The sequence below is a fragment of the Python bivittatus genome, unplaced genomic scaffold, assembly GCF_059951505.1.
Source record: "Python bivittatus isolate LINGU-HERP-01145 unplaced genomic scaffold, Pbiv_v1 ctg000690_np1212, whole genome shotgun sequence".
In the NCBI taxonomy this organism is placed as follows: Eukaryota; Metazoa; Chordata; class Lepidosauria; order Squamata; family Pythonidae; genus Python; species Python bivittatus.
In genome coordinates this window covers 2,874,626-2,889,693 of record NW_028277096.1, presented here as the reverse complement: position 1 = coordinate 2,889,693, position 15,068 = coordinate 2,874,626, and the positions used below count along the sequence as shown (strand labels likewise).

Sequence of the window (15,068 nt, the reverse complement as noted above, 5' to 3'; positions counted from 1 at the left end):
CAAACACAGTTATAACAAGAATAATTAGAGGCAGAAATCAGGAGTGGGGGGTAGTTATCACAATTTTCCAGGTTTTTGAGGCCAATAGGTGATGTAGTAAATACAAGTTTATAATGATGGGATTATTAGTTATTATTTCAATCCTCCCTCATCCCCCAATTTGGAAAATACTCAACTGCTTTTTTTTTTTCTTCCTGATGGCTCAAGTATTTTTGAAAATTGAACACATCAAATCCCAACAATGTTGGCCTCTTCAACTACTATTTCCAATACAGAGATCTATCTCTATGTCACTCCCAGTTTGCAAGAGGCCTCCATTCTAGCTTCTAATTACATGCTGACAGACTGGGGACAACAGATTCTGGATCTAAGCTCACTCGGTGGCCAGAAAGAAGGGGTGGAAACAATGAATGGGGCAGCAGGGTAAAATAAGTTGGCATTCCAAGAAACTGAACATGGACCAGCATGCCCTGGAAAACAGCTCGGGCTTCTGACATGCAAATCTTGGAATGCTGCTTCACTGATGTTCAAAGACTTAGACTGCTGGACAGGTGGGCTGACCCTGAAGAGGAAGGAAGAACACGATCATGGCTTTTATGCTATGCTATATTGCTCATTATCTGTTTGCTCCTATGACAATTAGAAAACAAATGAAACTGGCCAACTGCATGACCATTCATAGGAAACTCAATTAATTAAATATTAAACATGTAATTCTCCTCTGGAAGCTAAGCCTGATTTGGGGAGCCAATTACTAGGACAGAGGAATACAAAGTTATAAGAAAAAAATCCCAGCTGTACCACTAAAAATGTAATATGCACAGGTCCAGTTCATACTCCAGAGAACATTCCCACTGTTGGAGAGCCAAGACTGACACAGATCCTTGCTTGAAAGCATGTTGTGGCAAACTCCAGTTTACTGCCACGTAGTATGTAGAGTGGCAGTGGGAAGACTGTGATGTTCCTATGGTATCAGGTAATGAAAGTTGCATTGCGGATGTCAAGATAACAGGCATCTTAAGCCACCAGTTATACCAATCAATAGTTCTATTCAGAGAAGACGCTCACAGAATACATTTGTTTTTGGCTTTACAACTGCTAAGAAAAGCCAGAAAAATATTTTTATGTTCCTTCCACTTCATGGTATTTGGAATCTGAGGGGGGAAAAATCGCCTTGCAATTTAAAGCAATGATTGTTTCCCAACAGCAACACAACAAAATGAAACGAAAAGCAGCGCTCATTTAAGGATGCAAATGGCTAACTCCTGTGCGGGCATCCCCGAGGACTACCAGAGAAACAGAGTGTCCATTAGCAGAGCAACTGTCCTCATCCACTAATAGTAGTTCCCTTCCTGTCCTCATTTTGCACTCTCTAAATGGTTAAGTGACTTCAGGGGAGGTGAAACAGTTGCTCCTCTGCTCCATATTGCAGTCATCAATCCAACCACACAGCCAACCTCTCCCTCATACTGGGGAACAGATCAAAGTTCTTTGGTCCCTGGACCCACCTAGAAACAAGTCTGTAAGATATATCAAGCAATCAGCTTTTTTTTTTGCCTTTGTCCCCCTTATTTACAGATAAAAAGGGAGGCTCTGTGTTATTTGTCGGTTTAAAAAAGAAAAGACGTGTAGAAAAAGCTTCCCCACAAAACACTGAACGTTAGAAAACCTGGCAGATGTAGACTATACACAGCTTGGGATAAACACGTGGCTCGCAAGATTTCTGCCAAAGCACCAGGAATTGCTTCCAAGGCCATGGAGCCCTGGATGTGGCAAAAATACAGAGATCTGGCTATTTGCTCTTGGGTAACTGCAAGAGAGAGCTCTCTGAGACTTCCCACCAGAAAGCGGTGTGAATGTAGACACATCCTTCTCAGTCCAAAAATCTCTGGCATGCTTTTTTCCATCGGCAGGCTGTGCACCACTGGTCTCGGTGCTCGATGCCATAAACTTTGCGGCACTTCTTGGCTTCGCCACGGACTTTTCTAGAGAAAACAACAGACAGAAAACCAATGAATATATGTAGCGACTGAGGCCTAAGTCTCTCTCATCTAATATCCTTTCAAATACAAACCCTGGGGCTGAACCCAGGGCTTTCTACCCTCAAATCTTGACAGCTACTGTTCTGTCCCATCCACAAAAGGGCTTTTGTTATCCCACCAGAGCTTGCAATGGAGCCTATATACAGGTAGTCCTTGCTTACCAACCATTCATTCAGTGACCATTCAAAGTTATGACGGTGCTAAAAATGGAGATTTATGACCAGTCCTTGAAGTTGTGGCCACCGCAGTGTACCCACAGTCATGTGATTGTGATTCAGGCGTTTAGCAACCGGTGTGCATTTACAATGGTTGCAGTGTCCCATGGTCATGTGATCACCATTTGTGACCTTCACAGCCAGCTTCCAACAAGCAAAGTCAATGTGGAAGCCAGCAGGAAGTCACAAGTCACGGTCACATGACACTGCACTTAACCACCACGGGTGAGTTGTTTCACGCCTGTGGCTGGAACTGACATTGTAAGTTAGCATGGTCACGTGACATTTCACTTTACAACTGCACTGCTTAGTGATGGAGTTGCTGATCCCAATTTCAGCTGGTAAGTGAAGACTACCTGTACTAAGCTATGGCTCACATAATGACAGTTCAGATAAGCCACAATTGCCACAATCACACATTATCTATCATTTTCCATTCTTATTTTTCCTTTAAAAAGTAAAAAAATAGATTGTGCTACTGAAAATCAATCATTTAGTTTTATCTATTTATTTAAAAAACTAGAAATCAAAGCCATTTTGCCACCAAATTTCAGCAGCACAATCTAAAGGTGTTTTGAAGGCCAGATAATGCAGGCTGCAGCCTGCCCATCTCTATTGTAATTAGGGCTGATGAAGCACAATGCTGGATTCACACATAGTATCTAGGCATTATGCTGTTGTTTACTGTTTACTGTCATGTGTGAATCTAGACATTTTGCCTCAGATGCAAATGACAGAACACATAAATCTGTCTTATGCTCAATCAGGCCACTGATCCAAAGAACCGTAGCCCAAGCTTGTTTACTTCTGTTGGCAGTAGATATCCAAGATTTCAAGCAGAAAGGTCTTCCTCTGAGCCCTACCTAAGCCAACAGCACATCTTCAAAACATCTAAAGAGCCATCCCACACTTTTTTTTCTGAGCATATCTGACATATGTGGTTTCCCAGCCCTGCCTGAAATAACTCAGTCTGTCTTCCCCAGTTCTTACCTAGTGCCACTGGGTGCTCTTGGGGGGGATGCAACAATCAGGTGGGATTTCAGCACTGGAGGTGGGGGTGGCTGTTCACTGAAACTCAAGGACCGGCTTCGAACCTGCAAGCAAAAACCTTTTGATTTGTTTGGGTTTTATTATTGTGCCTTACACTATTATGGGTGGGTGTGTTAAAAGGCTTTGAAAGGCTTTTCTAATCAGGTGAAAGTTTTAAAGTTTTTAAAAGTACATTTTATTTAAATACTTCAAAAGCATTTTCTTCTTTAAAATATCAAGTGTCCAGATAACTGGTGCCCTGCTGGATCAGAGAAATTCCTTCTAGCTCAACATTCCTTTTTCTAAGACAATACTTCTGGGAACAACACACGCTGCTATTATTTTGAGGTACACTGCTTCTCAATGCAGATATTCCCTTTAACTCTCATTTTCTCTTCTACTGGCCACAATCCCCCTAAAAGGCCTTCTCCAACAAAGCCAGCCACAAATGTGAGTTTTTCACAGATATATAAGGAAGCATCCAATTTGGAGAGTGAAAAAAAGATTTCCTTTTTCCTTATTCTCACTTTGAAATGTGTCTTTACAGTGCAAAGGGTAGGCATGTAGAGAAGAAACAACAGGTGGTATTTTATTGGAAGGACCCCTTCTCCCATATGCTTTCCCCAACTCGGCACCATCCAGAATTGTAGGATTCAGAAATTTTGGGAACTGAAGTCCTCAGGTTGGAAGAGGCTGCTATAACTCAACAGCAATTTGATTAGGTCTCCTTTCTCCCCTCCTGAACCACTTTCAACTGACCCACCCAATCACACTGTTTCACAAATGCTGCATCATACTCTTAACTGATAAATGCATGCCATCTGCTTGACTTCTTTTTTTCTCTCTCAGTTCAACTCAAACCAAAGTTCTTAGTTTCGAAAGCTAAAAACTTCCTGTCCAGCAATTTGGATTCGATGTTCTGGAAAAGTTTAACTTACAAACGGCTTATTTTGGGAGGGAGGGAGGGAGGGGGGCATTTCTCTGTCAGGTTGACAGGCAGTTGAACTCTTCCGTTTGCTCATACAGAGAAAAGAAAATCTATTTTTAATTTGTGGCAGCAAATTTCGTAAGATAATCATGCATAATGGGATCTTAAAAACCACAGCTTTCTCAAAACATGCCACCCATCAAGTATGTGTAATATATTCCTGAAACAACCCTCTGAACTAATTCAGATTCTCTCTTTAGGTATAATAAAAATGTCAGACTCACCGGTGAGAGGGTGGGGATGGTCGAGGTTGCAGCAGCCCAGCTGATGCTGGTGAATATGTGTGGGGATACAGGAATCTGAATAGATGGGAGAGCCTGAGTGGAGAAAAAATTCTGCCTTAAGGAAAGAAGGGGATTTTCATGTCTACTCTGTGTTCCACCATGAATTTTCTCACACTTAGAATCCTAGGGCTGGAGGGGACTTTGAAGGTCTTCCAGTCCTGCCCAAGACAGGAAGCATCAGACCATCCCAGACAAATGACTATCCAACCTTTGTTTAAAAACCTTCAGTGATGGAGCACCCATAACTCCAGGAGGCAGGCTGTTCCACTGCTTAATAAGGGCAGGAAACTCCTTATTTTAAGTCTGGATCTCTCTCTGTAGAGCAGTGTTTCTCAACCTTGGCAACTTGAAGGTGAGTGGACTTCGACTCCCAGAATCCCCTAGCCAACATGCTGGCTAGGGGATTCTGGGAGTCAAAGTCCACCCACTTCAAGTTGCTACGGTTGAGAAACACTGTAGAGTTTCCACTGGTTCTTGTTCTGCCCTCAGGCACGTGGTAAAATAAATCCACACCCTCTTCCCCATGATAGCCCTTCAAGTATTGAAAAACTGCTATCATGTCTTCCCTTAGCCTCCTCTTCTTTAGGCTAATCATACCCAATTCCTTTACTGTTCTTTATAGGACGAACACATTAACTTTGCATTATTCTTTCTCTCTCTAACCCATTGCCCCAAAAGTATAAGCAAACAGAGAAAGAATAGGAATGCTTAGAAAGGTAGTCGCATTTATCTTATTATTTGAAACTCGAACCATCCACCTTGCTACCACTACTCTCAGAACTGTAATCCTACCACTTAACTACCAATCATAACTGAGGGGCTATTTTATTTATTAAGGTGAACAATTCCACAGAAGCTACAGAAAAACTCCAAGCACCCTCTGGAAGTATGCAGAGATTCCAAACACTGGAGTGCAAGTGGGCACTCCGCTTACCTGGTAGGCATGGTCAGCCTGGATGTGCCAGAAAGAACTGGGGGCAGACTGGCTGAGAGCACTGTTGGGCAGATGAGGCTCCAAGGGGGTTGCCTGATCCAGAACAAGAGCCTCTGGCTGAGAGGGAGCCTGCTGGATGACAATGGGAGAGGACCCTGCAGTGGGGTTGGGAGCGGGCGCAGAAGATTCCGGAGGTGCCTCCTCCTCCTTCACTTGCATCTCAGTGTAGTAGAAATCCTCTTCCCGTTTTCTCTGGTCAGAGTTGGCCCCATCTCTGCAGGCATTGAAGAAAAAAGGAGAAATGGAATTAACAAAATAACTCCCAATTAACATTTTCCAATGTTTTGTTATCAGAGATGTAAGAACCTGGATTTTTTCCCCTAAATGTAAAAGCAAAGGAACATTTTATTTTGGTAGTTTTCTTCTTACAACCACATAGTAGACAAGTTAATACCATCTCTAGCATTTCTCCATCAGCTCTGCCAATCCTCCTTTGTCCACTGAGATGGGGACACATTTTCTGGTGAATTCTGATGGTTCTGACATTCCTCTATGCTTGTCAGCAGAACCAAGAACTATTTTATGGAATTACAGTATATGTTTACTTTCTTTCAGGGTAACATTTCTGATGCTTGTCAGCAGAACCAAGAACTATTTTATGGAATTACAGTATATGTTTACTTTCTTTCAGGGTAACATTTCTGACCATAGACTAGCAAAAGGAAGAATGCAGGACTGAACCTGTCTGCTCCAACAGTTGCAACAAGACAGAGTAATTTTTCAGGTACATTTCCTCCCCTTTTTGGTGCAAAGACTTTTGGAGCAGAACAGTTATCAGGTAAATACTGACCTTCCCCGTGGACTGCAGAACTCCCATCTATCTCCCTAAGAATTTAACATCTGAGTTGCTCTGGTATTATGGACTACTAAAATAATTTAGCTGCTGAAAGAACAAGTCAACAAGGGAACACTGAATTGGAGAACCAAAACGAAATGGAACTAAAGATCAATGAAAGCAAAGGAAGGTATTAAAAGAATGGGAAAGATATAATCAATTCTCCCCACCAGAGGGCCCCTCAACCACACAGCAAACAATTAACGTGATTTTGTTGCTGCAGGCCAGGCAACCAGGACTGCATTCAAAGCCAGGTTTTAAGCCAGAGAAATAGTCGGCAACACTCAAATCCAGACTAAATCACATTCTCCAGCTCACACACATAAAAAAAAGAGCCCAATTTGAACTAAATGACTCCCCACCAGAACAAGAACAGTTGATTATGCTCTTCCAGGAATACCCATTAAATATAATCCCCATCACATCAGAGAAGATGATTCACAGGCTGATGAACATATGAGGGATCACGTATCTCAAGGGCAGGTAATATGCTTGCAAGAAACCCCCATGGAATCTCCCAAGTTGCATCCCTACCTTTTTCTTTCCTAAAATTTTCAATTTCAACTCAGTTGAGTTAAATTTTAACTCAGTTTTAGGTTTAACTTAATTTTAATTTTTTTTTACTTCGATTTTAACTGAACTGAGAAGCTGGCATCCTAAATCACTATACCTTAAAACTGAATGGAATTTTAAAATCTCACAGATGCTCGTGACGGGTGAATGAATAACAGCATCATGCTTTGTTTAGAACTGTGTCCAACAGCCCCACATTAATGAAAAGAATGAATCATTCTCACACACATTCTGGGGAGCTACAGGATACCATGAAGCCCCTGCACCCATCTGCCCTGTGGTAACTGAGTGCTTCGTGACTAGCTGCACACACCACAGCAGGCATTTTGTAAGGATTGCTCCATGCTTTCAAAATTCCAAATGTGCCCAACCCCAAATGAGTAACTATCCCTGAGCTGTGCCTTTCCAGATACAGTGAGCCTGAACCTGGCCCAGTAAATCACCCATCGTATCACTTTTGCAGCCTCATAAAGGAAAGGTGGAGTATGATGTCAGCGGGGGTGACTGACAAACAGCAATAAATCCATGGAGTGACCAGAACTGGAATAAAAATGGGGATCCCAGCCTTCTCCTTGTATATGGTCAGCAGATACAAGGGACCATCCATCTGCAGCACACCAACATCCACCTTAAGTCCTGAGCCTTCCTTTGGGTCTAACTTCACCCTCTAGCAACGGTTCAGGAGGACCATCAGTGGAAGAAGCCCACCAAAAGTCCAGATTTGGCATCAAGGTCCCCCAGCTACAGCTCTGAAATACAATTATGTCTACCAGTGATCCTTTCCAGTATAACCATACAAATGTGGCTTAGTTGGAAATTAAGGACTTACCCCAGATGCTGGGTCTTCACGTGCCTCTTAATCCCAACAATGGAGCGAAGGACTTTGCCACAGCTGGGCCACAAGCACTTGTACATCACTTTCACTGAGTTCTAGAAGAAATACAACTCTAGGTCAATCAGTGGCCAGAACTAAGCTGCACAGAATCTCTCAGGATTCTAAACTACTCGGGACAGCACTGCTTTTCCCCTCTACTGAAGGTAATAGTTGATCTTTCACAGAAAGACTAAAGGATGGCCTGGTTTTAGATCAACTTTCTAAAAAAAAAAACAAAGTGACAGGCAAAACAAGTCTCCAGACCCTATTCACATCCAAACTAACCCATTTCCATCATTAGGCATTCAGAGTTAAAACAATTATGAACTAACAGTTGCCAAATAAATTGAGAATTAGGAAGGTATCGTGGTTAAGGCACTGGACTAGGACCTGGAAGTCCCAGTTCAGGTCTACCCCAGGCATGGAAGTCCACTTAAGTCAATTACTTCTCCCTCAGCCCCACCTACCCCATAGGATTGTTGCTTAGGTGAAAAACTGGGAGAGAGAGGGCCATACACAATACTGCGAGATCCTGAAGGAAAACAAGGATACGAAGGCCCTAACAAATAATTAAACAGGCATTTATGGAAGGGGTAGGAACAGTAACGATGGGGCCCTGATAGTAAAAATACGAATTCTGGGACAGCAGTCTTGTACAGGTATTTTTCTTTCTTGACCTGATTAGGGAGAAATCTGTATTTAGACCTGCAGCTTGTATGGAACAATTCTTTCACTGTCTTATGTTCACGTCACACACCTTTCTTTTCCTTGGAGCAGGCTCTTCAAAGAGGAAGGGATCCGAGTCTGTCTCAAAGCCATCATCAGCCCGAGGAGAACTGAAGGCCTCGTTTGAGTACTTGGGGCTGGCCTCTGAGTGTGGGGGAGAAGGGGTGGAGATGCCGCTCCAGTGCCCACTTGTGGTACTGCTCCCACCGTCCGACATGTCACCACTCTCTTTCCAGGCATCGCAGGTTGCTTGGGATGCTGAAGATAAGATGGGAGGATGGAGAAGTGAATCACTGTTTTATTGGGCTCTTGAGCAGTTAAGTCGATTCTCTACTCAGCTTAGCACTTTCATCACTTTTACGTAGAGGCACAGATGGAGGAAGGTGGTACTGAACAGAAGAGGTGGAACACCCAAGATTAAATTACTCTTTCAATGGCTAGAGAGGGCTCAGAGGATGATCTGCGCAACTCACTAATGGCTCAAGTGCTAGACAGGAAACCCCAAATTTAAATCCCCCTTTTGGCCATGAAGTTCTATAGGCCAATCACAGCCCCTGTAGTTCATTAAAGCAGCTACGAACCTAAACCGGAAGAAAAATGTACCTACTATCTTAAGTTACATGGAAGGCAGGCAGGAAATCAGCATAATAAACAATAATTCCTTGCCCCTCCCAAGGGCTTGCCAACTGAAGCACAATGCAGCAGGAAAATTCGTATTTTCATTCAGCACACAGTCTGCTTTTTTACTCTGTTAGCATTTGAGTTTTTAAAACAGATGTAAAGTATTCATATTGTAACTTTTGCTCCTAGGGAATTTGAGAAGATGAAAGAAAGTCACCTAAACTTGGAAAATTGCTTGTACAATGCTTTCCCTTAATTTAGTAACTGGGAACAGGGGAGCAGGAAGGAGCTAACAGATTATTAATAGCTTTATGTTAGTATTTCATCTGCAATGGCCCTATTCTATAATATAGAATGTGATACCTGGGGGGGGGGTTATACAAAAGATATAGGTAATCTGCTGTTTTTGGATGTTAGGAAAAACTTCCTAATAATAAAAGCAGTTTGACAGTGAAACTGATGACCAAGGGAGATGATGATCTCCCCTTCTTTAGACATAACGCTCCAGAAAGCAGACAGTGTCCACTAGAAATGCTTTAAATTAGATCTTTGCACTGAACAGAGGGGCTCAGTTGCTGAAATGGTCCCTTCCAGCTGGGTTTGAACAACTTGCTAGACTAGGCTAAAGCAGGGCTGGTTAGTTTGTTGTTCAAGGTGTTAAACACTAGCCATTAATTTAAATGTTATGTGAACTAGGCCATCGTATTGTGCCATAATACTCTTTTATTTGGATGTGATACATTATACGAACCTTGGATTCTATGACTATTTCAAAAAATGCCCCAGGTTCCCTTTCATATCAAATGCAATGGTGCCTTTTCTAGTGTTTTCCTTAAAAATGTATCCTATTGATGCTGGTCAACTTATTTATTTATTTATTTATATATCAAATTTGTCACCACCCATTTCGTTAAAAAGCAACTCTGGGCAGTTTACAGAGAAGATAACATCAATTAACAATGTGCTGTTATGACTCCTTTTCTGAGGCATTCCAAGAACTGATTAAACCTGAGATTTACTAATAACATTTTCACAATATTGCCAGGGAAACAAGCTAGAAAGGAATAAATTTCCACAATGGATTCAAACCAGAAGCAACAACGTCCTAAGTGTGAATCAAAGAGAAGTAAAGAACCAAGGACTGGATGCTTTAAGCTGCAAGGGAAAGAAATCACATGGTAGAATTTCCCACCACAGAACAAAGACTGATGATTTCTACCTATAACATAAAGACAAACAGATTCCATCCTAGAAGCAAAAGGAGACAAATGGCTCCAAAGCCTAACTTGGTTCTTGTACATGGGGAAGTACCCAAGCACAGTTAAGGTTCAAAAGGTAGACTAGCACAAATCTTGCTTAGTGCAACCTGAATGGAGCACCTATATTGGAATTGTCTCTTTGTACAAAAATACAATATGATTACAGGAAGTCCTCGACTTATGACCACAATTGGGACCAGAATTTCTGTCACCAAGCGATACGGTTGTAAAGCACAACACTGCATGACTGCATTGCTTAGCAATGGCAATCCTGGGCAGTCCTATTGCCGTTGTAACCCCAAGATGCATGGGTTGTTAAGTGGGAAGAGTCAAGAGCATAGGGTGCCACGGGGGAGTTGGGGAGGCCTGGGAGGGCCAGCACATGCCACGCATGAGTTGGGGAAGGGGCTGCTGCAGTGCGGTGAGAGCTCAGAAAGGCTGGGGAAAGAATATGCTGTGGCTCAGGGGCTTCTTGACATGCTGCAGCTCTGGAGCTGCAAGCTTTTTGCAGCCCCAGAGCCACAGTGCACCAGGGCTGAGGCTGGGCTTTGCACAGCAGAAAGGGACTTCCTGGCACACCACAACTCTGGGGCTGCAAAAAGCCCCAGAGCCACAGTGCACCAGGAAGCCCCTTTGCGCAGCACTGCTGGGCCAGGTGCCCACAGCTCTGGGGCTGCAAAAAGCAAAAGGCCCCAGAGCTGTGGCATGCCAGGAAGCCCCCTTGTGCTGCCCAAAACCCAGCCCCAGCCCAGCCCAGCAATGCAGCACAAAGCCGCCACGCCCGGGGAAACCCCAGCCACCCAAGCCCAAGCCCAGTCGGCCGCACCACCCTGCCCTCCAAGGCCCCTGCCACCCTGCATTCCGCTGCCCCAGCTGACCTTCGATGTCTTCTTGTTCCCGCAGCTGCTGGCCAGGTGAGGCCATCTTCCCCAGTTCTCACAAAGAAACTTCTATGCATGACCTTGGGAAGAAAGCCTGGTGCAGCCAGCAGCTGCCTCACAAAGGGCCAGGCCAGGCATGCTTGGTCAGCGGCAGGAGCAAGAAGATGGCGAAGGTCAGCTAGGACAGCAGGGCCACAGAGTGCAGGGGGCCAAAAGGGCACAGATGGGGGGGAGATAGATGGGTGGGGGAAGCTGAAGTGCCCTTGCGGTCATAACTGCAGGCAGGCTGCCAAGCACCCACATTTTGATCATGTGACCATAGGGGGCGCTGCAACAGCCGTAACTTTGGAGGCTGGTTGTAAGTCCATTTGCTTAGCACCATCATAACGAATGGTCATAAGTCGAGGACTACCTGTATGGCTTATAAGTAGAAAAGCTTGTCTTTTGATGACTTTATTGACATGCTCGTACAGTTTTCTTGGCCGTAGAACAAAGAAAACTTCCAAGATCTTTGGATTTTCCAGTCTAGCCTACCGCCCTGGTGTTCCCTACAGCCTCCCTTTAAAGCACTAACCAGGATTAACCCTGCTTAGCTTCCAAGACAGAACATGGTTATAAAATTCTACCACCTACTGAGACTAGACTCCTATAAACATTTTCTGAGATAAAGCCCCACTGAATTCAATAAAGGTGAACTCATATTTTCAGGCACAATATTCATCTATAAAGTTGGAATTGGGAAGGGAATGACAGGAAAAGCCCCATGACATTCCCCCCTCTTCTCAGTTTCTGAAACCTTTTTCATGCCTTCACTAGCAGCCCAGCAGGCAGACAAACAATGGTCTGGCTGCCCTGGTTGACTGTGAAGCACCTGCATTTCCCATGCTGGAAGGCTCCTATTTTTAAACAGACACCCAGAGGGTCCAAGCAGGCTTATGGGAAGTGCCTCCATATAAAGACACCAGCTCCTCTTGGTGCCTATTACTCCCGTAATAGGTCTGAGCATCCAACTGGAAACGGCAGTCCAGGGGTTGGGTTACATGATCCCCTCCCTCCACTGGGGAATGCAGACACCATTCCTAATTCAGCCAGCTGTTTTTCTAGCAGTTCTCCAATGGCCGGGTGTGCTGGAGAAATTATAGGTAGTGTTTTACTGCTTGCCATAAACAGTCAGTCTCAAGGGATGCAGGCTTCTCATAGATTGTTTTGCAAGAAAAGTTCTCCATGATCTTCTTCCTAGTTTTTAAATTATAGCTTAACTAAATATGATACAGCAAAAACACTGAATTTGGATCAAACTTAGCAAGCAAAAGGGTATTTAAAGAGAACTGGTGGTCTGAAAGAGGGGTGGTGCATCACCCTTATCCCACCTGCCAGTCTGTCCTCACAATCCCATTCCCAGATTTGAACTTATCCTCTAGAGGACCCCTGCCAAGATAGGTGGCAGCATTCAAAAAGCTAAGTAGGACCAATTCTTATTAGTATTTTGATGGAAGATCATCAGGAAGTATCAGGACTATAGGCTAGGCTGGGAATTCAAACAAATCAAAGTAGGAGAAGGCATCTTCAACAACTCACAATTTGGGTCAGCCAGAGAATTAGCTGAGCTCACTGACCACCACCACAATCTATCTGAGCACATCAGCCAATCAGTATTGACTCCCTCCCTCTGACATATCACATGCTGAGTTTACAGCCCCCACTCCCAGGTTCTAGCCTCCATGAGTCCAGAAATGGTAAAAAAAAAAGAGATAAAAGTTTAAAGCATGGAAAAAAGGTTCAAGCATGTACATACACACAATAGAGTCCATGAATTGGCCTCCACCCACATGCATTCTTCTGGTAGTTTGTGAAGCTACACAACTAGGTGCAAATAGCAGTCTACCTACAGGAATTACACCTTCCTCTTTTCATAGTGACATATCAATGTTCTGGTATATTTTCTCTACATATCCTACAAGTGGGATTAAAGCCTTATCTTCAGGGTTGGCTAGGAGAAACATGAGCCAAGAGGTAGGGGATGTGGCAGCTGACAACAGCCACTCAAGAGAATAGAAGAATCATAAAGTTGAAAGGGACCACAAGGATCGTCTAGTACAATGTTTCTCAAACTCAGCAACTTTAACATGTATGGGCTTCAACTCCCAGAATTCCCCAGCCAGAAGGTTTAGTATAACCTACCACAAAGTACACAAAAATCAACTAAACTAAAAGGTAGCTGCCAGCATCTTCTTAAAATCCTCCAGAGATGGAGAATAGACCACCTTCACAGGTGGGCTACTTTCCTGTTGTACAGATTTTACCATTAAGTGTTTCTTTATATTTAAATGAAATCTAGATAACTACAACTAATACATGTTATTTGCGGTCCAGGTTTCTGTGGCCACGGAAAAGCATTTGTGGCCATCTTCCCTATAGCTTCCTTTTATGTATATGAACACAGCTATTATGTCTCCCCTAAGTCTTCTTTTCTTCAGACTGAACGTCCCAAGTTCCTTCAGCCTGTTCTCACAGAGCATGTCTTCAAGTCAGCGTTTTTCTGTAGTGGAAGCAAGAGAAGGATAAAAAAATCCCTTCCTCATTTTCTTAGGGGCTAAGGAAGCAGAGCATTTCAGCACATACAGTGTGTTACCAGTGCTTTGCAGCAGAGACTGGTGAGCATCAAGGAGGTGACAAGTGTCAGAAGCAAGGTATTCTCCGTATGTGCTAGACCTCAGTAACTTATGGGATAATCTCTGGGGAAACTTGTTCTTGCACACTTCATCAAAACTAACGTGAACTGCCAAAGTACCCTATAGATCACCTTTGCTTATGCCCCATTCTGCAGCTCTTAAACAAGTCACTAGACAAGAATAACAGACTTGCTTTATCTCAGGATAGGGCCAAGGCAGATCTTGGAGGCAGATGTACACCGAGGGTTCAGAAATTTGTGGGATGCTGAGTACATAAGAGAGCCAGAATGGCAGGCAAAGGGTTTAGTAAAATAATGGCAAAGAGAGAAGAGCTGGGGGAGGAAAACCTGTCAGAACCCAGAAGGAATCAGAAGGGGACTTGGCTTACTATGATGGACACTTTATTCTTAAACCTCACAGCTGGAATAAAATAAATTCTGGATCTGCCAAGTTTTGACAAAAGCTTGTCAAGGACATAAGGAGGAGATATGTGAGCCATTTAACTGGAAGAAAGTAAAAAAGAAATGCATTCTTAAGAAACACAGATTTGAGGCAGGTAGCCAAGAAACCCAAAAGACCAAAGAAGTAGAGCAGAAAAGTTGGATCTCCCTGAAAGCTGAATTAAATAGTTTGTGTTTGGCCAAGGTGCTTAATGCTATTCTATTCCCCTTATTTATGCCATTTTATCTTTTACACAACATCCAAAATTGAGTCACAAAGTGGCTAAACCATTAAAAACCAACAAGTATCAATAAAGCTTACCCCAAAAAAGGCCCACCAACAGAAACTTCAGAATTAAAATACCTACAACTGAAATCCATAAACTTTTAAAATTTCTTTTAAAAAAACAAAGGCAGTCTATTCCATAACATCAGCACCACCGTAGGCAAAATTTTGTCCTACAATCAGTGCTACAGTGTGGAAAGTACATATCCCAAATCATTAATTAATGGAAATGTTCTTATGCTAATCGGACCAATTTGCACCAGGCATTTTTTTTTATCAGAAAGTTTTCTGATGTAAGCTGAAAACTGCCCTATGCACATTAACCTAATTTTCCAGTTCCAGATTTTCT

At 43.2% G+C, this 15,068-nt stretch overlaps 1 protein-coding gene across 5 annotated transcripts in view; it reads right to left on the bottom strand.

The window, feature by feature from the left end:
• Positions 1-299: 299 nt before the first annotated feature.
• Positions 300-15,068, bottom strand: part of ZNF395 (zinc finger protein 395) — a 38,401-nt gene continuing 23,632 nt past the window's right edge. For all 5 annotated transcript variants that reach the window (XM_025165258.2, XM_088152151.1, XM_007425959.4 and 2 more), the window contains exons 5-10: positions 8,592-8,818; positions 7,790-7,890; positions 5,493-5,766; positions 4,499-4,591; positions 3,248-3,351; positions 300-1,985 (exon numbers count right to left, since the gene is read on the bottom strand). In XM_025165258.2, the coding sequence (XP_025021026.1) occupies positions 1,874-1,985; positions 3,248-3,351; positions 4,499-4,591; positions 5,493-5,766; positions 7,790-7,890; positions 8,592-8,818 (911 nt within the window). In that variant the 3' untranslated portion in view covers positions 300-1,873. The remainder of the gene's footprint in view (positions 1,986-3,247; positions 3,352-4,498; positions 4,592-5,492; positions 5,767-7,789; positions 7,891-8,591; positions 8,819-15,068) is intronic.